Source organism: Caloenas nicobarica, chromosome 34 (assembly GCF_036013445.1).
Source record: "Caloenas nicobarica isolate bCalNic1 chromosome 34, bCalNic1.hap1, whole genome shotgun sequence".
NCBI classification, from domain to species: domain Eukaryota; kingdom Metazoa; phylum Chordata; class Aves; order Columbiformes; family Columbidae; genus Caloenas; species Caloenas nicobarica.
The window spans coordinates 1440379-1466311 of NC_088278.1; the positions used below are offsets into that span (position 1 = coordinate 1440379).

General features: G+C 52.8%; 1 protein-coding gene across 1 annotated transcript; it reads right to left on the minus strand.

Moving 5' to 3' along the window:
• Positions 1 to 2333: 2333 nt before the first annotated feature.
• On the minus strand, positions 2334 to 2885 carry LOC136000672 (olfactory receptor 14J1-like; the record flags this gene model as incomplete). Its single annotated transcript, XM_065654602.1, has 1 exon — positions 2334 to 2885. A coding segment is annotated over one exon (552 nt), but the record flags the coding sequence as incomplete, so codon positions are not given.
• Between the last annotated feature and the right edge of the window lie 23048 nt (positions 2886 to 25933).

A 25933-nucleotide genomic window follows, 5' to 3' on the forward strand; every position in this document is an offset into this window, starting at 1 on the left:
TGTAATTTTAAGACTGTATAAATGTAGGAATAGTTGTATATATACAGTCCTAAAACTACATTCGTCCCTTTCAAGGCAACCATTAGGCAGATGTGGCCCCCGGTGAAAGTGAATTTGGCACCCCTGTTCTAGGGAAAAAACTTTTCCTTATGTCCTGGCTGAACCTCACCTCTTTCACCTTCCACCCATTGTTTCTTGTCCTTCTGCAATGCACTACAGTGAAGAGCCTGGCTCTGCATTCTCCATCACCTCCTCGCTGGCACTGGCAGGCTGTGATGAGGTCCCCGTCAGCCTTCCCTTCTCTGGCACGGACAAGCCCGGCTCCCTCAGCCTCTCCCCACGGGCAAAGTGCTCCAGTCCCTGGCTGTCCCCAGGGCCCTTTGCTCAACCCGCTCCAGCTTGCCAATATCTTTCCTGAATTGGGATCTGAGATCTGGATGGAGTATTCCAGAGAATCCCTTCCCTCCACCTCCTGGCCGTGCTCCTGGTGGCACAGCCCAGGGTGCTCCTGGCCTCCCGTGCACCAGGGCACACGCTGCCTCCTGCCCAGCTCCCTGCCCACCCAGACCTTTCCCACAGAGCTACTCGCAGCCAGGCAGCCCCAGCCTGTGCCATTGCCAGGGTGAGTCCCTGCAGGGGCAGACGCTGCTGTTTGTCCTGCTGGGGCTTCCTGAGGTTCCTGCCAAGACGTGCTCTCCTCCTTGAAGCCCTTCATTGAGCACAGAGGCCTGGGTGGGTGTTCCAGTAAAGAGCCAGACACAGAAGACATTGAGTCCCTCAACCCCAGCATCACTCTCTGCTGTTATTAAATTCCCCTCCCCACCCAGTAACGGCCCCGCATTTCCCTTGTTCTGCCTTGGTCTCCGATGCAGTGGTCTCTTTTCTTGCAGCCACCAACTCCAGGTGAGCTTTGCCCTTCCCAAAGTCATCCCTGCACAGCAAAGGTGATGCACATAGACTCCTTGTCTGTCCTTGTCCTTGCTGTCACCCCTGGCAGCTGCTTTGTGGCCCCTGTCTGCACCCTGTGCTGTGACAGCCCAGCCCTGCTGCCCCACGCATGGTCCCACAGCCCCACGGTGCAGGCACAGCACAGGACAGGGGGCATTTGGGGTGGGGAACAGTCTCCCGGTGTGATGCCCACATGGTCCTTGGTGCTTTCTCACCCCATGGCCTTCCTGCGTGGCAGCCTCTCCAAGCTCCTGGAGAGGCCGTGCCAGCTGTGGGGTTCACAGACAGCCCCGCTCCAGGGTGTGCCAGGGTCTGGGCCAGGAGAGAGGCTGGGCAGGGCTGGCCGTTCCCTGAGACGGGCCCTGAGCCCAGCAGGAGGATGGAGATGGCCTCACAGGGAACCTCACCCGGCAACCTGGGCTGAGCGGCCAGTGCTGGAAATGGCCCATGAGAGGTGGCCGGTGGCTGGGGGGTGACGAAGGCCCTGGGCCACCTTCCTGGTCTGTCCATGCCACCAAGGTCACAGAGCAGCTTCATCTCTCCCGCACCTGCAGGACATTGATCCCTCCCACAAGCCCTGGCTCTGCACCACAACCCCTGGTGTGAGTCTTCACCCTGCATGGTCGTGCAGCACGAGATACAGGCTGATGTTTTTCTCTCCCAGGTCCTTTCCAGCCCAGCCCAGCTCCCTCGAGTCTCTCCCACCTCCCCTGCCCTCTCTCCACCTTCAGTGCCCTCTCCCCAGCAAAGCCCAGTGTGGGGCTGGTCCCACACCAGTGCCCATTGCAGGTGCTCTGGGCAGTCACCCCACAGCCTCTGCCCCTCTGAAGGGCACAGCAGCTCCTGGGGCTCAGAGAACAGTCAGCCCCGGAGGTGGGTGGACACACATGGCAAAAGGAAATGGAGGCACCTGTGTCCTTTGCTCTCCTCTCCAGCAGATCCTGAGAGGTCTGCAGCCCCTCCAGGCCATCCCACCTCCCCAGGCCAGCATGAAAGCCCTGGCCCTTGAGGTCCTCAGGAGCTCTTACTGCCGCAGGCACAGAGCAGCCTTCCTAAAGCTGGTGCAGCCAAAAGGTGTTTTCATTTCCCATTCATCCCTGATACAACGAGGATGGGTCTCAGACATAAGAAAAAGAACCTAAAAAATAAAAAAAAATTAAAATCATGTTCATTCGTTTCGCTTGTATTTAAGAGACTCCCTGGTTAAAAAAGGTGTCTGGATCATGCAACATGAGTGGATACTTAGGCAGGAAAAGATGACCAGTGGCATTTCTTCAAAAACAACAATATCACAAGTGGAAAAAGAAAAAAAATGTATAAGAAGGAAACAAAGCTTGGCCTGTCATGACGTACACTGGGAGCCATTGAAGAGGAAGGTAGGCAGTCTATGGCTGAAAACATCCAGTCATCAGCCTCCTCAGAGCATCCTTGAGCTCCTGGTTCCTCATGCTGTAGATGAGGGGGTTCACTGCTGGAGGCACCACTGAGTACAGAACAGACACCACCAGATCCAGGGATGGGGAGGAGATGGAGGGGGGCTTCAGGTGGGCAAACATGCCAGTGCTGACAAACAGGGAGACCACGGCCAGGTGAGGGAGGCACGTGGCAAAGGCTTTGTGCCGTCCCTGCTCAGAGGGGATCCTCAGCACAGCCCTCAAGATCTGCACATAGGACAGCACGATGAACACAAAACATCCCCAAAATAGAAAAGCACTAAAAGCAGTAAGACCAGTTTCCCTGAGGTAGGCATCTGAGCAGGACAATTTGAGGATCTGAGGAATTTCACAGAAGAACTGGTCCAGGGCATTGCCCTTGCACAGTGGCAGTGAAAATGTATTGGCCGTGTGCATCAGAGCAATGAGAAGCCCACTGGCCCAGGCAGCTGCTGCCATGTGGACACAAGCTCTGCTGCCCAGGAGGGTCCCGTAGTGCAGGGGTTTGCAGATGGCAACATAGCGGTCGTAGGACATGACAGTGAGAAGAAAATACTCTGCACCAAACAAGAAACATACAAAGAAGACCTGGGCAGCACATCCTGCAAAGGAAATGACCCTGGTGTCCCACAGAGAGTTGGCCATGGATTTGGGCACAGTGATGGAGATGGAGCCCAGGTCGAGGAGGGAGAGGTTGAGGAGGAAGAAGTACATGGGGGTGTGGAGGTGCTGGTCACAGGCTATGGTGGTGATGATGAGGCCGTTGCCCAGGAGGGCAGCCAGGTAGATGCCCAGGAAGAGCCAGAAGTGCAAGAGCTGCAGCTCCCGTGTGTCTGTGAACGCCAGGAGGAGGAACTGGGTGATGGAGCTGCTGTTGGACATTTGCTGCCTCTGGGCATGAGGACCTGTGCAAGGAGGAAAAGACAGTGACGGTTTAGATGAGACTCCTCTGGGAAAAACCAAAGCCATTTCCCACAGACCCTCCCACAAAGAGACCCTTTTCTTTTTCCAGGAGAACGTCCTGGCTGGAGCCCTCGTCGGTGCTTGATGAGTGTGCAATGAAGAGCAGGGTCTCTGCCCAGGGGCTCTTGAGGAGTCAGCCTGACCCTGTGTGATGGGTGGGGCAGGGGCCAGTCCTGGGGTTCAGCTTTGTCACATGGAACCGCTCCTGCTGCAGAAGGGACTGTCAGCATCTGTACCCCCCGACCTGAGAAACTGTGTTTGAGAGGTTTGGCGTTTCTACAGCTCCTTCTCACCTCCCACTCTGGGAAGTGTTGTTGGGTGTCAGAAACCCTCAGCATTTCTGCTGCACTCAGGGAGAACAGAGCGAGTCCTGCGAGACCAGAGGATGCCTGTGGGTCAGTGCAGAGTGAGGGCAGCTGCTCTGTCCCTCTGTCTTGCTGCAGCTGCCCTGGACTGACACCTTTCTGAGATGGAGGGTGATCACATTGCCATGTTACCCTGAAAAGCCACCAGGCACTGCTGAGAGCAGAGGGACCCGCCTCAGACCTCGACATGTCTCATGCTTTCGTCAGGTGTCAGCACCCCACTTCTGTTCCAGGACACACTCGGCTCATTTCACAAACCAAACAGCATTTCTTCCATCATAGCATCTCTGCACTTCTGCATGACTAATTCAGATAATGCTAACGTGCTATAGGACAGGTTTGCATCCTGGAGGGAAGCTCACAGCTTGGAAGAAAAACTCAAGGAGACAGCCAAGGGTCCTAATGATGGCATTTGATTCAGGGAGACTCAGCTCATTCCCCAGCCCCACACACTGCATTGCCCACAGCCCCACAGGTCAGAGCCAAGCTGGGACACGTGTTCCCATGGACACAGCTGCAGGAAAGGACCCACAAGATCAGGCTGTGACTGTGCAGCTGAAACTCCCATCCGCAGAGAGCCTGACAGCAAGAACCAGATCACTCCAACAGTGACCCAGAGCAGTGGAGCAAGAAGGAAACTGCGGTGAGGGTGGGTGTGAGAGAGGCCAGGGCAGAGGCAGCCGGGCACTCAGACAGCGTCACCCTTCCCCAGCTGTGCAGCCACCTCCCACACACCAGCATTGCCGGGCAGCTGCTCTCAGCCCCTGTGCTCTGCAGAGGGAACTGGAGCTCTGGCTGCACAGGAGCTGCTTCATGCCTTGGAGCCCCCGGCCCTGAGGGCAGAGGCTTTGCTGGGTGGGAGAGGAGGCGAGGGGGCTGCTCACAGGAGGGATCTGCACTGCAGGGGGTCATAGGGAGTTTTCTCTGTTCTCCCTCCCGCAGCATTTCTGGTTTTGATTTCCTCTCTTTCCCAGATCACATCCCTGCTACCTGAAGATTTTCCTCCTGGGAGGTGTTTCCCTGTTCATGTCTTTTCTCTGTCATTGCTCACAGACCCCTTCCCACCCTCTGTGCTCTCACCCTGGCCCTACAGATCCTGCCTGTTTGCCTGGGGGCATCTTTCTGTTTGCAGGCTGGAAAACAGGACAGGTCAGGTTAAGGCTGACGGGTTCAGCAAAGGTGATGCAGGTGCTGTCCACAGGAAGAGAGGTGGTGAAGGGATGTTATGAGGCTTCTGGCAGATGTACTGATCATTCAAACTTGCAGCTCAGGAGTCTCAGTGACTTGCTTAAGCATGAGAGCTCATTTTCCTTGTATCCTTTCCTGCACTCTCCAACCGTTGGGATAGGAAACAAAAAAGGCAGGCTCAGGAAAGCTCCTTATCTGTCTAGACAATCCTTGCATTAATCTTCTGCTTGAGGCATCCCCTTGGAAAAATCCTGGGGGTGATCTGGAGGTGTGAGCAGCCCTGACCCACACAGCATCCTCTGCACAGCAGAAGCACCTTTCCTGTCCTGATAGGGGTCGCTCCTTCCCCCCACGGCTTCCTCTCTCAGTGTTGTTGGGATCTCCCCGGGCAGGCTGAGCGCTGACCCTGGCAGGCGGCAGAGTCCCTGCCCCGGCACAGCCCTGGGGTGCAGGGACCCTGCTCTGCAGGACAGCCCTGGGCACCCCTGGGTGCTCACCCAGCTTCACAGCTGTTCAAAATTGCCTGACAAGAGCCCCCTCCTTACAGATCCCACAGGCTGTGCCTGTGCTAACTTGAGGAGATGCCTCCAGGAGCTGCAGCTGCATTGCCCTGCACCCAGAGACTTACCATGGCAAGGGCTGCAAAGATTTCTCCTCCAGTGAGCTCTCAGTCATCCTCCCCATCCTGACCACCTTTCATCTCTCTCTGCCTTGCTTGTCTCCCTGAGATCCCCAGGCAGAGCCCTCAGCCCTGCTGCGCTTTGCAGAGGAGCTGCTCCTGGGCAGAGCTGTCTCTCTGCAGCGCTGCCGCTTGCCATGAGCTCCCTCTGTCCCAGGAGCCCAGCCCAGCTCAGCAGCACAGGGGCAGCCCAAGGCACTTTAATGACCCCTCTGGTGGGTTTGGTGCTGAGGCTATGAACTTCAGACCCTGGAGGAAGCTGAAGAAACCTCTCAAGAAGTCCAAGTCAGATTCAAACTCCAAAGTTTCTTGTAATGTTAATGGGTCCCACTGACGAACACTACTGAGGAACTGACCCCAGGGTCTGGTTAGAGAAGAAAACTGGAGGCAGAGATGACAGATCAGGACAAGCAAGGTGAAGTTCTCTCTGATGATCAGTACACCTGGATGTGTTTCATTAACCAAAGGTCCAAGCCCTGACCCCCAGCCCTGGGAAGGCAGATCCTGTCCCTCCCACGTTGCCCAGGGCCCTTCCTGGGACAGTGTGATGTGGGGCTGTGCAAGGCCAAGGGCAGGACTATGGTCCCACACCTCCCAGGTTCCTGGCTGGGGACAAGGAGGCCATGAGGCCCCTGTGCTGTAAGGACAAGGTGTCTCCTCACAGGCATCAGAGCTGGAGACAACAGCCACAGCTAAGGGGAGAAGGAGCTCATGTCTGCTGGGGGCTTTAAACCTCTTTACATCCCTTGATCCTCTCCACGACAGCCTGTCCTATGCTGTGGCATCCCCTGCACCTCTTGCCCTGCAGGCTGGACACATCCCCCCTGCTGCCCCACCTTGCTCTTGTCTGAGCATCTTCCTTCCTTTGCTGATCTCTCTCCATCCTCCCCAGCTGTTCCTTGAAGCACAAAGCCTTGGGCTGATGCAGACTTCCTCTGGGTGACCTGCTCCACCACAGCACTGCCCTTCCACTCACATTCCTTCCTGCTCATGTCCGGCCTGGACCTCCCCACCTGCACTTTGTGCCATTATTTCTTTCTCATGCTCTTTCTCACTATGAAGAAAACCTCCACCATCTCGGAAACCACCCTTCCAGCACTCTCAGGCTACTCCTACACTGCTGCAGCCTCCCCAGCGCTGCTGGGCCAGAGCAGCCCAGGTCCCTCAGCATCCCACACCATGTGCACAGGGTCCTGAACCCTGCCTTGGCACAGCCCAGCACTCCCCAGTTCCTCCCTGCTTCTCCAAACTGGGAGCCACACACTGGCACACACCCGTGTGTGTGGGGTCACACCAGTGCTGAACCGAATGGGATGAGAACTCCAGGTGTCTGGGTCCCCACGCTCCTCCTCATGCAGCCCCGTGTGCAGCTGCCTTGTTCATGGTGAGCGTGCAGCACGGGCTTGTGTGGCGGCCCTTGTAGTGCCCAGGCCCTTCTCCTCAGGGTCACTGCTCAGCGTGTCAGGTCCTGCTCTGTCCTGATGGATGGGGTTATTCTCCTGCCCCGGTACAGGACTGGCCGCTTCTCCTTTTGAAACTTCAGAGATTCCTGATGGTAGAACCCCAAAGTTTCTCAAGTTCTGGACTCTCCCTGGACTGCTCCAGCCACGGTCCCTCCAATTCCAGCCAGGGCAGGGACCACTCGCCCGGGGAGTCCCCGGTGCCCCCTAAAGAAAAGGGGCCTCAGCCTCCAGGACTCTCCTGAGCCCAGGCAGAGGCCACTTAAATGGCAGCAGTAGCAGGGTTCCATCCAGAGTTTATTCAAGAAAAAGGAAATAATTTCCAATTTCCCTACCACAGTCTTGCAGTGCTGCTTTCTCCTCCTTATGCTGGTGCCTCTCCCTGACTGCTGTGCCCCACTTTCAGTGGCACCAGATTGTTGGGGAGCATGGCCATGTGCCCCCACAGCCCCAGGGCTTTGTCATTGGTGCGCTCACTCACAAGGGAAAACCCATCTTGTCACTCCCCACGTAAAGGAGCTCCATACATCCAAGCAACTTCTTCACTCTGAGGGAATCCCACTGCTGACCCTTCCAGCCCGTCTCTCCTGAAAAGCCTGTACCCAGCCATTGCAGCACCCCAAGCTGTGTGACTTGTCCCACCACGCCTGGCGGTGACTCCATGGGTGTCAAACAGCACAGGCTGCAGCTTGTCCTGGCTGTGCCCTTGGCTCAGGGCATCAGTGCACAGTTGGGCTGTGGCACCTCAGCTGTAGCACCCGGCCAAGCTCTGAGAGTCTTAGGGAAATCTGGTTGGTCTCAAGAATCCAGGTCCCCATGTGTGCAAAGGTTTGACTTCAGAGCAGAGCAATGTCACAGTGCTTGGCAGATGGAAAGTTAGGGCTGAAATTGGGCAACAGGAGAGTGAGCAAGCCCTGCTGTCCCCAAGGCCAGAGAGAAACAGGGCTGGGAATGACAGACCTGGAAGGAAACGTGTGTTTTGTCAGTGGCGTCTCTGCTGCCCCTGAGGTACTTGGGCAGACGTGTCACTGATCTCTAGGAATGACAAGGTGCTGCTGACAGGCCCAATGTGACAATGGTTTATCTGTTCCTTGATTATGTTATCAAGGAGTTGAGAACAGGTTTGGTGAAAAGAAAAAAAGGAGATTTGGAAGTGTCGCTATACGCATGGACACCACGGTGTGAAGCGCTTCCTACTCAAGGGCTGCCCTACATCTACTGGATAGAGAAGGGACAGATCTTGCGATGCTTCAGAGGTGGGAATGAGTTTCTTGCACAAAGGCACCGAATCTGTCTGCAGTGCTGTCTGAGGTGTCTGTCCCACACTCACTGTGGATGGGGATGGCTGCCCTGGACAGGACCATCGCTGTCCCTGCCCAGTGCATGTAGGGGTGTGTGAGAGCCTTGGCACCTCACGTAACACTGCAGGTGTGTAACTGGCATTAAAGGGAATAACCGCCCTGAATTTGATTTGTCAATAGAATTATAGAAAAATTGCAGCTGGAAGAGACCCTCAGGATCATCGAGTCCAACCATAACCCAACTCTAGCACTAAACCATGTCCCTAAGAAACCCAATTAAATGTCTTCTAAACACCTCCAGGAATGGTGACTCCACCACTTCCCTGGGCAGCCTGTTCCACTGCTTCACAACTTTTTCCATGAAGAAATGCCTCCTAATATCCAATCTGAACCTTCCCTGGCACAACTAGAGACCATTTCCTCTCGTCCTATCACTTGCTGCTTGGGAGAAGAGACCAACACCCTCCATGCTACAATCTCCTTTCAGGTAGCTGTAGGGACTGATAAGGTCTCCCCTCAGGCTGTTTTTTTCCAGGCTAAACAGCCTCATGTCCCTCAGCTGCTCCTCATAAGACTTGTGCTCTAGGCCTGTCATGGTCCATTCGGTGATGGACTCATGATGCTTCGTTTACCTTGATCTCGAAGCGCAAAATTAAGGCAATCAAAATGCCAAGGGGTTGTAATTCAATCATCAATGTTTATTTATTTTGCCCGTAAAGCGGCACGTGATATAGAGAGTGGAGAAAAAGGAAAGAAAAGAAAGGGTGAAAAAAAAGGGTTGGCTACCACTACGAGATGCAAAGGCGTCCCTATGGTCTCAGGTGCCGTGAGAAGAGTCCTGCCGGTTCTCCGTTGTGATCCGTGATCCTTTGGTGGGGAGAGCTCAGCGATGTCCTGTCAGGAATCGTCTTTCATGCTTCTTCACCCCACTTTGCTCCCATGGATTGAGGCCAATCTCTGCCTTTGTTTCGCAATCCAGGCTTAACTGCGCAGGCCTGAAGAGTCCCCACTTCGCTTGCCAGAACCCGTCTGTGCCTGCATCGCCTCGGTTCAGGGGTCTTTTACTGGTCCATTGGGTGACCTCTAGACCTTCGTCAAGCCTCTGCGCATGCTCTTCTTTGTTGGCCTTAGTAGCAGAGAGGAGGTGGGGGCAAGTTTGGCTGAGGCAGCAGGTGAAAATCCATCTTCTGCACAGCAGCTATAGTCCCCAGGTGGGAGAGACCTGTAGAACACAATTCCTTTTAGGAGGTGGGGGCAAGTCTGGCTGCGGCAGCAGGTGGAATCCATACAGCAGCCATTGTTACCTGTAGCCCCCGGGTTGGAGAGACCTGTACAACACAACTTTTTTCGTCAGGCCTCTCTCCAAGTCGTTGTCCAATTCTTTCTATCAGGACATCTGTTCTCCAAGTCCCTGATGGTGATGTTCAGGCAAGTACTGTTCTTCAGACCGACTCTTACACCTTCCAATCCCTGATTTCTGTGATTCTGTGAGATGGAGGGGCCAGGAGAGGGAGATGTGAGGAGATGGATGGATGAGGAGATAGAGACACCAAGAGAGGGAGGGTCGGGTGGGTGGTGGGTGAGGAGCTCGGGATGGACAGATGGATGGAGACACGAGGAGATGGAGACACCAGGAGATGGAGATGGAGGGACCAGGAGGTGGGTGAGAAGATGAGGATGGACAGATGGACAGATGAGGGTGGAGACACCAGGAGATGGAGAATGAGGGTCAGGTGGGTGGTGGGATGAGGAGATGGAGGGATGGCCATGTGGAGAGATGGATGGATGGACAGATGGATGATGGACAAGTAGACACCGTCCAACTAGATGCCCCCTGCTGGGCCCTCCGCTCACTCACACGTCTTGTTGGGTGACACCAACTTCCTGGTGGCCCCAAAATGGATCCAGATGAACTTCCCTGGGAGAGCAGCAGTGGCCACTGCCCCTGGCAGGCCCCGCCCACAGACCCCACCCACAGGCCCCACCCCCTCCACTCACCAATCAGGAGGAGTTGACGGGAGATGTTAGGGTCTTGTGTTTTCCATCCTCCAGATGAGGTTGGATGAAGTTGGGGAGATGTTTGGGGGTCTCAGTTGAGGTTCAACATCCTCCAGGTGGGTCAAAGTTGGGGAGATCTTGGAGTCTTGGAGTTCAACATTGTCAGCGTGAGGTGGGACAACACTGGGGGAGGTGGTTCATGTCTTGGGTTCTCCATCCTCCCAGGGGAAGAGGGATGAAGTTGGGGAGATGTTTGCGGGTCTTGGTTGGGGTTCAACATCCTCCGGGTGGGACAACACCGAGGGAGATGTTGGGGATCTTGGAGTTCTTCTTGGGACATCTTCGGTCTTGGTGGTCTAAGGGGTCCCGGGATAGAACATTTTAGGTATTGGTGGCCCAAAGTGTCCCGAGATAGAACATTTTATGTCCTGGTGGCCTAAGGGTTTCAAGGATGGGACATCTTGCGCTGAGTGGCCCAAGATATCCAGGGATGAGAAATTTTGGCTCTTGATGGCCCAAGGGCACTGGAGATGCAACATTTTGGGTCCAGAGATGGCACAACCTTGGTCTTGGTGGAGCAAGGGGGCTGGAGATTGGACATTCTGCATCTTGGTGGCCCAGAGTGTCCAGCGATGGGAGATCTTCGGTGCAAGGATAGGACATCTTGGCCTGGGAGCTCCAGGGGTCCAAGGGTTGGGACATCCTCGGTCTTGGTGGCCCAAAGAGTCCAGGGCTGGGACATTTTGGGTCCAGAGATGGGACATCTTCGCTCCAGGAATGGGACATCTTGGTCTCGGTGGCCCAAAGTGTCCAGGGATGGGACATTCTGGGTCTTAGTGGCCCAAGGGGTCCAGTGATGGGAGATCTTGGCCTGGGTGGTCCAATGGGCCCAAGGGTTGGGACACTGTAGGTCTTGGTGGCCCAAGATGCCTGGAGATGGGACATTTTGGGTATTGGCTTAAAAGTTCCAGAGATGGGACATCCTGCATCTTGGTGGCCCAAAGTGTCCAGGGATGGGACATGTTGTGTCCAGAGATGGGACATCTTGGATCTAGGGATGGGACATTTTGGTCTCAGTGGCCCAGAGTTGCCAGTGATGGGGCATTGGAGGTCTGAGATGAGTCATTCTGGCTCACAGTGGCCCAAGGGATCCAAAGATGGGACATTATAGGTCTTGGTGGCCTATGGGGTCCAGGAATGGCACATCTTGGCCTGAGTGGTTCAATGGGTCCAAGGGTTGGGACATTTAATGTCTTGGTGGCCCAAGATGGCTGCAAATGGGACATCTTGGGTCTAGAGGAGGGACATTCTGGGTCTTGGTGTCCCCAGAGTGTCCAGGGATGGGACATTTTAGGTCTTGGTGGCCTAAGGGGTCCAGGGATGGGACACCTTGCCCTGAGTAGCCCAGGAAATACAGGGATGGGAAAGTCTGGCTCTTGATGGCCCAAGTGGGCGGTAGATGGGACATTTTGGGTCCAAGGATGAGATATCCTGGGTCTTGGTGGCCTCACGATGTCCAGAGATTAAACATCCTGGCTCTCAGTGGCCCAAGTGGTCCAGGAATAGGACATCTACGTTTTGGTGGCCCAAGGGGTCCAGAGATGGGACATCTTGGTCTTGGTGTCCCAAGATGGCTGGACATGGGACATCCTGGTCTTGGTAGGTGAAGGGGTCCAGAGATACAACATCCTGGGTCTTGGTGGCCTCACAGTGTCCAGGGATGGGACATCTTGTCCTGTGTGTCCCAAAGTGTCCAGAGATGGGACATTTTAGGTCTTGGTGGCCCAAAGTCTCCAGGGATGGGACAGCTGGAGTCTGGGATGGGACATCCAGGGTTTTGGTGGCTCAACGGGTCCAGGAAAGGGACATTTTAGGACTTTTGGTGGCCTAAGGAGTCCAAAGATGGGACATCTTGGCCTGGCTGGCTCAAGGGGGCTGGAGATGGGACATCTTAGGACTTGGTGTCCCCAAAGGGTGCAGGGATGGGACATGCCAGGTCTTCGTGACCTCACAGTGTCCAGGGATGGGACATTTTGGCCTGGCTGGTCCAAGGGGTACAAGGGTTGGGACATTTTAGGTCTTGGTGCCCCAAGAAGGCTGCAAATGGGACATTTTTAGTCCAGAGAGGAGATATCCTGAGTCTTGGTGGCCAAAAGTGTCCAGGGATGAGACATTTTAGGTCTCGGTAGCCCAAGGGGCCCAAGCATAGGATATTTTAGGTCTTGGTCACCAAATGTGTCCAGGCATGGGACATCCTCTGTCTTGGTGACCTCATAGTTTCCAGGGATGAGACATCTTGGTCTTGGTCGCCTAAAGGATCCAAGGATGGGGCGTTTTGGCACCTGATGGCCTCACAGAGTCCAGGCATGGGACATCTTGTTGGCCTAAGGGGTCTAGGGATGGGATATCAGGGGTCTGGTTGGCCCAAGAGGGCTGGAGACGGGACATCTTGGGTCCAGAGATGGGACATCTTGGTCTTCGTGTTCCAAAGTGTCCAGAGATAAGGCATCTTCGTCTTGGTAGCCAAAAGTGTCCAGGGATGAGACATTCTAGTTTTTCGTGGCCTAAGGATCCAGAGATAAGACAGCCTGGCTCTTGGTGGCCCAGAGTTTCCAGGGACGGGACATCTTGGCCTGGGTAGCCCAAGGGGGCTGGAGATGGGACATCTTGGGTCCCAGGATGGGACATCCTGCGTCTTGGTGGCCCAAAGTCTCCAGGCATGAGACATCTTTGATCCAGGGATGGGACATTTTAGGTCTTGGTGGCCTAAAGTGTCCAGGGATGAGACATCTTGATCTTGGTGGCCCAAGGTGGCTGGAGATGGGACATCTTAGGACTTGGTGTCCCCAAAGTTTCCAAGGATGGTTCATCCTGGGTCTTGGTGGCTTCATGGGGTCCAGAGATGGGATATCTGGGCCTGGGTGGCCTAAAGTGTCTAGGGATGGGACATCTTGGATCCAGGGATGGGACATTTTAGGTCTTGGTCCAAAGTCTCTAGGCATGGGATATCCGTGGTCTGCATGGGACATTCTGGCTCTCGGTGGCCCAAGGGGTCCAGGGATGCGACGTTTTAAGTTTTTGGGCCCTAATGGGTCCAGGGACAGGAAATTTAACCCTGAGCGGCCCAAGGTGTCCAGGGATGGGAGATTTTGGCTCTTAGGGGCCTCACAGTTTCCAGGGATGGGACATAGCTGTGGCGAGAGCGGCTCCGGTAGCAGCGCCGGCCATGGCAGCGTGTCCGGCTGCCACCACGTCTCCTCTTTCACCAGGACAAGGCCATGGTGGAGTGGCCACCTCCCTGTCCTGCCAGAGGATGCAGCTCTGCACCCCCAGCCCCGCTTTTAAAGGGGTGCCTGAGTGGGGCCCTTTGTGACATCACCAGTGACATCACAATGCCCCACTGTGGCAGTTGCACATCCCCCTGAGATCCAGAGCCTTCAATAGGGCAGCCGATGGCTCCTTCGCACCTTTTGTGCCCCACTGTGCCTGTCCCCACGTACACACCAGGGTGGTACCAAGGTGCTGACAGTCACATCCTCCCCTGCCCCGGGCAGGGTGACTTCACCTGCACCAGCTGGGAGGCAGGAGGGGTGGGACCCTCAGTCAATTGACAGGGTCCTCAGCAAAGGAGGTGCCCAGAGAGACTGAGAAGCTTCTGGACTATGTTGTAATATCCACAGCCTGTCACGTCCTGCCCTCAGGTATGAGTGCGGAACGGAGGGAATGCAGGTTCTCGTTTTCCTGTTTCTGGGAGAGTTTCATCCTCAGTGGAGGAGGGAGCTGAAGGTATAATGGGTAGGACTTCTTTCATGCTCTGTGAATGTTCTTTTGGATTATGCCACCTTGATACCAGTTTACTCAGTTTATCAAGGGGTAAGTAAGCCTTCCATTATATCTCCAGGAACTCCCTTTTAAATTCCCAAAACCCACCATTGTTATCGGATCTTAGGTTGTTCCCCCTTTCCTCTTCTAATATGCGGATGCTTCTTTCTTGGAGCACTGGTAGCAGCAGCAGTACTGGTAGAAAGGGGCACATTCTTGACTTCAACATGACAGATTCCTCTCGACCTTTCTTCTAGGATTTTTACAGGGCCATATTTCCTATTATAATGTATCAATTCTTGTGCTGTTTCCCCCCACGTCCACACCTTTTTAGTATTTGGTTGGTTGAGGAAAGTCAGGGCAGGGGTGAACAGTGAATCAATGGTAGTGTCAGGTCAATCCCTCTGGCTCCCGCTTCTGGTACCCTGGCTTCTGATCAAACCTTCCAACCTTTCTACTGGGCTCATCAATGCGATTGTCCTTTGAAGGTTTAAGTGACTCTGGGAGTCCCCTTATCAAGGGAGTCATCATGTCAGGACTCACTGCCAGCATCATTGAGGATTCACATTCGGGAATCAATTTTCTTTCATGTATCATTTGCAAGCAGGCTGCTTTGTGTACACTTTCTAGCAATTGATCAGGTGTGCCAGTGATTGCCAGGGGCTCTCCCCTATCTAAAGGGTTTAGCCCTCCAGCCCAATAAGCAGCTCGCTGGGTTAGGGATCACGGGGCACGTCTGTCACCAGTTGTTAAGAAAACTTCATATCCCCAGTAACCATTAGCTTCCTGTTCACTTAACTGAATTTGGTCTCTCCCAGTTAGGGATACGCGCCACACGTACTCAGTTCTTTAGGGAGGCACCCATACTCTTTCTTTAGTTGGCCAGCTCGGTGGCAGTGTAAGGTGTTTGCTTAGTTGTAATGTGAGGGTCAGTATCCTCCTCATTTGCATAAAAATATTCTGTTTTCACTAAGAGTCTCACGTGTGGGTATTCCTCATCACGTCTTCTCATCTCCTCCAATTCTTTCTGACGGTAAATCTGATTTATTTGTCTGATACCTTTCTCCTCTAGCTCCCGCTCCCTCAGCACTCCTGTGTTTTATAAACATTCCTCCTTTAGAGTAGCTTGTAATGAGCGGTTTTCTTCCATCGCTTTTTCTAGTTGTGGTGAACAATTTTCTAATTTTTGTTCTAAATTGGAGATTGTTTTTTGCAAAATCTGCACCAGATTTTCAAGGGATTCTATAATTTTGCTTTCATTACTACGCTGCCTGAGGCGATCTTCAATCACTGCGACTAGGCTGGCTCCTCGGACAGCACAGGCTGTAGCTTTGCTGTTATCTGATCTAAACTTAGACTTAGCCTGTAGAGAAATCACTCGGTCCACTACACTCTGTAAATCAGCCCAATTATCACGAGCCCAGTCTTCTCCAGGTACGGAGGGTCGAGCCCCATACTTTGCTAAAAGTGTGTAGAACGAGTCTCGATCTTTCCCTAACCAAAAATCTTGATTATCAGCCTTTTCAGTCATTCTTATTATGAAGGGACCAAACCCACTTCAGGAAGGGACAACTTAGTTATACAAAAGCACAGCAACTGCTGTGTCACCCTTCTCTTTCCCGAGTGGTTGGAGGGGCCAAAAATCTGCTATGGGAAGGCTCAACATAGTTACACGAAGACACAGGATTGCCCCTTCACTCTCCCTGGCAGGCAATTCTCATCAACATGAGAACAACACCTATATTTGCACTTTGAGATCCCAGAGACAGAGCCCTCAACTCAAGTTTGGAGCACTCAACACCAAGGTGTGCATGGTGTGTGGGAAATCTGAATCGCCCCCCCTTGCTTTCTGGACACCTCTCACCTTATTGGGTGTAGGGCCAGGTGTGGATGGAGTGAAACTTTCTTCCCCTATTATAGACCACACAGTACTCCTGTCCATGACACAAATTTAATGTCACAGTCCATTCGTTGATGGACTCGTGATGGTTCATTTACTTTGATCTCGAAGCGACCAAAATGCCAAGGGGTCATAATCCAACCAAACAGTGTTAACTTTATTATTTTGTCTGTAACTCGGCACGCGATAGAGAAAGTGGAGAAAAGAGAAAGAGAAAAAAAAAGGGGAAAAGAGGATTAGCTACCACCACGAGTTCCAAAGGCGTCCCTATGGTCTCAGGTCCCGAAAGCAGCGTCCTGCTGGTCCTCCGTCATGACGCGTGATCCTTTGGTGGTGTGAGTTCCATGATGTCCACTTGGGAATTGTCTTTTATGCTTCTTCGCCCCACCTCGCTCCCAGGGATTGAGGCCAATCACCGCCTTTTTTTCGCCATCCAGGCTTAACTGCGCTGGCCCGAAGAGTCCCCGCTTCGCTTGCCAGAACCCGACTGCGTCGCCTCGGTTCAGGGGTCTCTTACTGGTCCGCTGGGTGACATCAAGACCTTTGTCAAGCCTCTGCCCATGCTCTTCTTTGTTGGCCTTAGTAGCAGGGAGGAGGTGGGGGCAAGTTTGGCTGAGGCAGCAGGTGAAATCATCTTCTGGACAGCAGTTATTGTCCCCAGGTCGGAGAGACCTGTAGAACACAATTCCTTTTAGGAGGTGGGGACAAGTCTGGCTGCGGCAGCAGGTGGAATCCATACAGCAGCCATTGTTACCTGTAGCCCCCGGGTCAGAGAGACCTGTGCAACACAGTTCTTTTCCTCAGGCCTCTCTCCAAGCCATTGTCCAATTCTTCCTGTCAGGGTATCTGTTCTCCAAGTCCCTGATGGTGATGTTGAGGCAAATACTGTTCTTTGGACTGACTTTTACAGGAGGTCATGGAGAACAGACAGCCAGGCTCTTCACCATGGTATGTGGTAGAAGCACAAAAGAGAATGGGTGGAAGGTGAGAGAGGTTCAGCCAGGACATAAGGAAAAGCTTTTTCCCCAGGAGCTCAGCCAAGTGCTGCCTCAGGTCACCCAGAGAGGCTGCACAGGCTCTGTCTTTGCAGGTTTTCAATCTCTGATTGAATCAAGGCTTGAACACCTTGGTCTGACCCAGTTTGTGACAGGTTGGACTGCAGACTCCTGAGGTCCCTTCAACCTCAGTTCTCCTAACGATCCCATTTTGATGCTGGGCTCTGTTTCTAATAGAAGCAGAGCAGACGATTATGGGCCATGAATCCACCTGTGCTGTAGGTGACCATCTAAACCAACATCTCAACCAGTGAACCAGCCAACAGCTCAGTGTGACTCGCTCTGGGCAAAGTGTGAGGAGTCCTGGGCAGGGAAGGTTTAGAGGGCATGGGGTGCTATGCAAGACACAAAATGATCTTGGCTTAATGCCTGCAGGCCCAACAGATGTCACTTAATGTCAATGAAAATTAAAATAAGAAGAACTGAAGACAAAGATCCAAAGCAAAGGAAGGTGTCAAAGTACTTCTCTTTATTTTCCTTTTTTTCTTTTTTTTTTTTAAGTCTTTGTGGGGGGATTTCTTTTCTTTGAAAAGCAGAGAGTTTTCCAGAACTGGGAATAGATTTAGGACACAAATGTCTTCAGCTCCAGGGACACAAACACCTGGTGCCAGTGTAGATGCCCCGGGAACCCCTGCCCAGGCTCCACCTGCATCGCAAGGTGCTCTGGTCTCCCCCAGGTCCTCTGTGATAGATGCCAATCCCAGGCCAGCACCTCAGGTGCACTGGGGCCCCTCAAATGGCACTGGCTGTTTATGGTGAGACAACAGATGACTGATGTCTGCCTGGAAAGGTGCACTTTGTTGTTGTTGTTGTTTTTTGGTTTGGGTTGGGTTTTTGTTTTTGTTTTTTGTTTGTTTTGTTTGTTTCTTTCTGGGGTTTTTTGTTTGCTTATTTTTAACATATTAAAACAAAAATCCAAAACAAACAAAAAAACCCCCACCAGAAACACAAAAAAAATGTTAAAAACTGAATTACTGGCAAGTGTACTAAGGGTACGAAAACAAATGTTGGTCTTCCCCTGTACTTCTATTACCAACACTCTATTATTTCATCTCCCTCATCATTCAGGAGTTTCCACCTCTCCTTAATTAAATCTCCATGTCAAAGGACAACTTTCCAGCAGACTGTCTGGACGTTTGCCCTTCCCAGTGCTCTCAGGTTTCCTCCTCCACTTGCTCTTTGGTCATTCAGTTGCCTCTCAACTCTCTGGTTTCTGATTTGAGCTTCAGGGAGTTACAAACTCGCCCCATTCTTCAGAGGTCTAATTAACATGGTAGTTAATGTGTTAATTGTGTTTATGTATATCCTTTCCTATCTCTCTGTCTAAAACAGTTCTTGTGTGGATGTCCCTTGTGGATGGTGGACCTCATTAGATCCAGCTTACACACACAGTTGAGGAAAGTGGTTTAGTGTTTATGAAATTGTGTAGTGTTTACACAGGAGAGCAGGTGGGAGCTGGTGTGCAGGAGCTGCAGCATCCACCTGCAGAGCTCAGTGCAGAAGTCTGATGTGAGGAAAAGTGATGCAAGTCCCAGGTGGCCAAGGAGGGAACGGGCAGACTGGGGGTGGGCAGTGAGGAGCAAGGTTGTCCATACAGTGCCCAGCCTCAAGGGACTGTTCTCCTGCCTGTCCGGATGGCTTCAGGAGACCCTCTGGATCAATGTCCATTGCAGAATGCTGCTGTCACTTCTTCTGCATACTGAAAAATGACAGAAAATACCCTTGAAAGAAAAAACTCTCCTTTATGAAATCTTCTTTGAAGTCTTCATCAGTAAGTGTCCCATTGAAACCTCTCCAGTTAGTTCTACAAGTCTTGAAGATTGGAAGAAAATTAAGAAAGAAACATGGCTTGTTAGGGCTTTCTGTGTTTTAATGAGCCCCATGGTGTATTTGGTGCTGAGTCCATGAACCTCAGATACCAAGAGCAGACTGAAGAATCTCCTCAAGAAGTCCAAGTCAGAAGCAAAGCCCAAAGTACCTTGAAGCATTAATGGGCCCCACTGAGGGCTGTTACTGACAAAGCCTCCCCAGGGACTCGTTAGAGCCGATAATTGGAGGCAGTGATTGCATCAGGCAAAGGCAAAGTGCAGCAGCTCTGATGCTGAGAAAACCCTTGATTTGTTTGATGAAGGAGAATGGCCAAGCCTTGACCCCCTGCCCCTGGGAAGGGAGATCCTGTCCCTCACGTGTGTCTCAGGGCTCTTCCTGGGGATGTGGGGATGATGCCCAGTGCAGGACAACGGTGTGACACTCCCTGGGGGGTGCAAGGAGGCAATGGGGTGCCATGGTCATGACAACCATGTGTCTTCTCTTCGGCCTCGCTGTCAGGGACATCAGCCGTAGCCAAGGAGACAAAGACCTTGGGTCTTTCAGGGACATCCAGCCTTGCCAGCACCCTTGGCCATCTCCACCACGGTCCATGCTACACTGTCCCAGGCCTGTGGCTGTTTCCCCACAGGCTGCAGACACCCCATGCGCTTCCCCAGCTTGTTCTCACCCCAGTGTGTCCCCACCTGTGCTGCTGTCTCTCCATCCCCACCAGCTGTTCCTTGAAACACAAAGCCATGACTGATCCAGAGTCCTTCTGAATGACCACAGCACTGTGCTCAGAATGACATTTCTTTACCCTGAGGTCCACTCTGGACCTCCAGAGCTGCAGTTTCTGACGGTTTTCCTTTCTCATGTTGTTTCCCTCTACCAAAAAAAAAAAAAACCAAACCCAAAAAAGTGCCATCATCTTGGAAAGTGATTTTCAAGATTTCTGAAGCTACTAGTACTCTTTCTTGTCGTGGTTTTACCACAGCCACCAACTAAGACCATGAGAGCTGCTCACATCCTGCTCCCAGTCTCCAAGTGGGATAAGGGAGAGAACTGAAGGGGAAGGGAGAAACTGGTGGGTTTAGAAAAAAAAATAATAAGACAATAAAAATAATACACTACTACTACTAATATACTTATACTAGAATATACATAAAGTAAAATATATGATACTCAGTGCAATCCCTCACATAACTCCAGTTGTGCCAAACAGACAGCCCAAGAGAAGGGAGCGCCCTGGTCCTGAACAGCCGATCCCAGCAAGAGAAAGTAAAAGTGCAAAAGGCCCAAGGGCCAACTGCAAAATAGCAGAATGGCAAAAGGCCAGACTGACATCGAACTCCTGACAGAATGAAACTTCTGAATGGAACTAACCAAACTAGCCAGAAAACCCAAAGTAACGGATGTAACAAGCCCTAAAAGCTGGCTCCAGCTTTAGACTGAGCATGACGCTAATCATAGGGAATATTTCATTGATCAGCCTGCATGTCAATCCAGGTGCTGTCCTGTCTGTGTCCTCTCCTGCCAATTTGCATCTGCTGCTGGATGGCCAAAGAAGTCCTTGGTTTCCCTGACAACAGCCAAGATATCAGTGAGTTCTGACATTCCTTTCATACCAAATGGCAAACACTGTAAAGCTGCTAAAAGAAAAAATTAAGTCTATCCCAGGGAAGAAACAGTGTTATTATTCTCATAGCAAATCTAAACAAAAGACTGTAGTAGCTATGAAGGAGAGAGATTCAAAATGCATGAAGAAAATTAACTCAATCTCAGTAAAAACAGCACGTTTCCTCAGCCTCCACTTCACCAGGCTAAAGAAGTTTGGGTCTCTCAACATCTCCACACATGACCCAGACTGTCTCTGGCCACACGACAGCTCCTCCCCGTTTCTCCAGAATGGGGAACCTCCCACTGGGACACCCCGCTCCAGATGTGACCACACCAGTGTGGAGTCAAGATGGACAATAACTGCCCTTGTCTGGGTGGCCACGCTCCTCCCAGTGCAGCCCAATGTGCTCATGGGCATATTCCTGTTTAGCACCACTGAGAACTGACTGAACAGCCAGGCTCAGAGGGTTGTGACCAGCGGCACAAAGCCCAGCAGGAGGTACCATGAGGAGCACTGAAGGACACCATGTCCCTACCCAACATCTCCTCCCCACAGGTGTCTCTTGGGTCCCTGGAACCATCGCAGCGACAAGGGGGAGAGCACTACCTGTATGGGGTGGAGGAGATGGGGTCTGGAATGAGGGTCCTGGGGCAGTTTCTCCTGGTTGTTCATGCAGCAACAAGCTGGGCTGGATATTTGGAAAGAGGAACTCTTCCTAAGGGCCTCCAATGGGCATGGGGATGGTCTACAGTTTCCTGCATGCTGCCTTTTCTGGTGGAGATCAGAGGCTGCTGGCCCTTTAGAGGACCCAGGACAGGCCTTGTCCTTCCTCTGGTCACAGCTGGACCCCAGTTCTCCAGCTCGGCCCCAGCTCAGGAGCCTTGTCTAGGGGTGACTTTTGGGGTAAGGTTGACAAGAGGGGTGCATAAGTTTGTCTTAAGGACATGTGATGAGCACCAGGACTGAAGTACCAGAGCAAAATGATGTGGCTTCTGGGCGAATACTTTATTCAGTGCAAGTCGTGACACAGGGTCCCAGACTTGCTTTCCATGCCACCCTTCATGAGGGATGATACACTAAAAGATGGCAAGTGGGGGACACCGATCCTTCTCCAGCTACTTCCAGGGCCTGGTGAAGCACCAGGACAGCAAGGACTCCTGGCCCTGCACCCTGAACTCTGGGTATAATCTTGGGGCAGCTGAACACCAGCATTTTTCTCTCCAAGGCAATTTCCAGCCCCGGTCAGCTCCTGTCTGATCTCCCCCCATCCCTCCTCTGATCTGGTCTGGTGCTCCTGGCCCCTTCCCTGTGCTCCCCACAGGGCCCCAACCTGGCACTGATGCTCTACAGAGCAGATTGGCTGCAGGACCATGGGGTGACTCCACACTGGTTGTGCTGCTCAGTGAGGGACACAGATGCAACTGCATGGGCTGCACTGTCACTGAGCTCTTTCCCGGGGGTCTAAAGCTCTGGAATGGGTTCAGAGCATTTCTTGGGACTCATTGGGTTTTCTGCTCATTTTGGTTCAGCAATCCCTTCCTTGTCCTTCAGGTGCCTGCGGATTGGTGCAGGAAGATGCGGCCTATCCCGTTCCCAGGGACGGAGGTAGGCTGACCAGCCCGTAATTATTCAAATTCTCCTTCTTGTCCTTCTTGAAGATGGGTTTGACATCTTCCTTTCCCAAGGACCTCAGAACTCCCGTGTTTCTGCTGTCACTTTTGAAAGCACAGTCCAGAGTCATGGGCAAGGCTGATGTAGCAGACAGGAGCACTTGCAATGAGCCTGTCCAAGGGAGGTGAGATGAATCTCAGCCACTGAGGTTTTTTCCTGGAGTCACACACAGAAATGCCAGGGTTCCATCAGGCATCCGTGTCTGAGCTGGTCTCAGGACTGCTTATGCATCCAGGGATGTTCAGAGACAGAGTCTGTCCCTTTTACACACAGAGGAAGGAGTCACAGTGGGTCTCTGGCCTCCTGTTGCCACTCCAAAGGGACGGAAGGCACCTCAGCCCTGTGGTGTGTCACCCTGCTCTGCACTCATTTGAGATGTCCCACTTCATGAGGAATGGACACGGGGACCTCAGTTCAAGGAAGAAGATCGCAGTGCTGCATTCAGGTGATTTCCCATGGGGTGTTCCTCCCAACATCAAGTGACCTCAAGACCTTGTCTGTGCCACAGACCTTAATGGAAAAACAAGGAATAATTGATGGTGTTTGTGATCACTCGCGTGCGTGTCACCTCACGTACATGATGTGTGTGCCTACATCTCATCTGTACAAAGCCAACATGGACTGCTGAACAACTCATTCAGTGTCCCACCAAGGAGGGAAGAGCAACCTCTGTGAGCTGGGGTGAGAGGCCAGGGCTGGAAAGGAAGGTTGTGAGGGGCCAGTCCATGATGATTGTCCTGAGACTTCTTCTCAAGGGGTGTCCAGTGCACAGGGGCACAGCCCAGCCCCTGCTCTGCTGGTCCTGCAGGTCTCTGGCAGGAGGCCTGGCTGTGAGAGGACACTGCTGTGTGCCCAGCCCTGCACACACACACTGTGCAGCTGTACCCTGCTGTTTGCATCTGTGGCCATTTTCGTGGGCATGTTTTTGAGAGAAGGTTTGGAAGAAAAGCTAAACCTTCTGGCCCTGCCCATAGGAGATGACCTTTTTTTCTGGAAAGGCCGTTCTGAGGCCAGCTCTGTCACAGCAGTGCCCACTGCCTGTCCCTGCCTGCGCTCACAGGACTGACACACAGCAGGACCGTGACCAGGCTGCCAGAGCACTCAGGCCTTGCACCAACACAAGGGATGAGAAGGAGAGTGTGGGAGTGGAACGAGAACAGCTCTGGAAGGCCAAGCGCTGGTGCTCCCTGGCAGGGCTGCCAGGCTGGACTCTTTTCCCCTCCTCCCATGGACACGGAAACTGTCCCGGCAGCTCCAAATAGGCTTCGCAGGAAGGATATAGTGAAAAAAAGGTCACTACAGGACCCTTTATTTTGTTTAAATACACACAGATCACAGCTCCTCATTTACACAGCCATTAGTTATAAAAGAAAAGCAGAAAGTAATTTAGAAAAGGGGATGATGTTATCACAATAAAGAAAACATCAATAACAACAGAAAATACAGATGAGAGGCTGGACCTGTAACTAGTTACATTAAAACTGCTATGTAGTAGCAGGTGGGTAGGTTCCTGCTTCAGAAAACACTAAGGTATGAGTTTCCAAAGGGCATCCTTGAGCTCCTGGTTCCTCATGCTGTAGATGAGGGGGTTCACTGCTGGCGGCACCACTGAGTACAGAATGGACACCACCAGGTCCAGGGGTGGGGAGGAGATGGAGGGGGGCTTCAGGTGGGCAAACATGGCAGTGCTGATGAACAGGGAGACCACGGCCAGGTGAGGGAGGCATGTGGAAAAGGCTTTGTGCCATCCCTGCTCAGAGGGGATCCTCAGCACAGCCCTCAAGATCTGCACATAGGACAGCACGATGAACACGAAACACAAAAACAACAAACAGACACTAAAAACAACAAGCCCAGATTCCCTGAGGGAGGCATCTGAGCAGGTGAGCTTGAGGATCTGGGGGATTTCACAGAAGAACTGTTGCAGGGCATTGCCCTTGCACAGTGGCAGTGAAAATGTATTGGCTGTGTGCAGCAGAGCATTGAGAAACCCACTGGCCCAGGCAGCTGCTGCCATGTGGACACAAGCTCTGCTGCCCAGGAGGGTCCTGTAGTGCAGGGGTTTGCAGATGGCAACGTAGCGGTCGTAGGACATGACAGTGAGAAGATAATACTCTGCACCAAACAAGAAACATACAAAGAAGACCTGGGCAGCACATCCTGCAAAGGAGATGACCCTGGTATCCCACAGAGAGTTGGCCATGGATTTGGGCACAGTGATGGAGATGCAGCCCAGGTCGAGGAGGGCGAGGTTGAGCAGGAAGAAGTACATGGGGGTGTGGAGGTGCTGGTCACAGGCTATGGTGGTGATGATGAGGCCGTTGCCCAGGAGGGCAGCCAGGTAGATGCCCAGGAAGAGCCAGAAGTGCAAGAGCTGCAGCTCCCGTGTGTCTGCGAATGGCAGGAGGAGGAACTGGCTGATGGAGCTGCTGTTGGACATTTGCTGTCTCTGGGCGTGGACACTGTCATACGCAAAAAGAAAATGAAAAGATAGGGGACACTTCTCTGAGCAAAAGCAAAGCCATTTCTCACACACCCTCCCCTGCTCCACACCCCTTGTCCTTTTCCAGACCTTCCTTCGGGTCCGTGGCTGAGCCCTGGGTGGTGCTGGCTGGAGGTGCCGTGAGGAGCAGGGCCTGTGCCCGCTGGCTGCCCAGGAGTCAGCCCTGCTCTGCAGCAGGGGTCATGGAACGGGGGGCAGGCGACACACCTGGGGTTCAAAGTTGTCATCTGAAACTGCTACTGGTGCAGAAGGGCCTGTCAGCATCTGCACAGTGACAGAGAATGAAACAGGATGGTAAAATGAAATTTGAAAGGTTTTTTTACAGCTTCAGAGAATCACAGCATCCCAGAATGTTAGGGATTGGAAGGGACCTTGAAAGATCATCTAATCCAATCCTGCAACCCCCCTGGGGAGTGTTCTCATGTGTCAGAAACCCTCAGCATTTCTGCTGCACTCAGGGAGAACAGAACGAGTCCTGCGAGACCAGAGGATGCCTGTGGGTCAGTGCAGAGTGAGGGCAGCTGCTCTGTCCCTCTGTCTTGCTCCAGCTGCCCTGGGCTGGCACCTTTCTGAGATGGAGGTTGATCACACTGCCATGTTACCCTGAAAAGCCACCAGGACTGCTGAGAGCAGAGGTTTGCAGGCTGCAAAAAAGGACGGGTCAGACTAAGTCAGATGTGTCCAGCCAAGGTGATGCTGCTGCTGTCCATGGGCAGAGGGGTGGCTGAAGGGATGTTACAAGGCCTCTGGCAGATCGGCTGATCACTCAGACTTCAGGAGTCTCAGTGACTTGTTAAAACTGGAGAGCTCCTTTTTCATTTATCCTGTCCTCCATCCCCCCACTCCCCAAGTCTTGGAATAGGAAACTGAAAGGACAGACTTGGGAAAACTCCTTATCTTTGTAGTAATACCTGTATAGATCTTCTCCTAGAAACCTCCTATTGGAAGAGCAGCCCTGACCGACGGAGAAACCAGCAGCAGAAGGACGCTGCCCTGCTGGGGGTCGCTCCTTCCCCCCACAGCTTCTCCCCTCAGTGTTGTTGGGATCTCCCCGGGCAGGCTGAGCGCTGACCCTGGCAGGCGGCAGAGTCCCTGCCCCAGCACCGCCCTGGGGTGCAGGGACCCTGCTCTGCAGGACAGCCCTGGGCACCCCTGCCTGCACATTTACATTTACACCCCACAGCCATCCTTGGCAGAACACAGCATTCATGTCTTGTCTC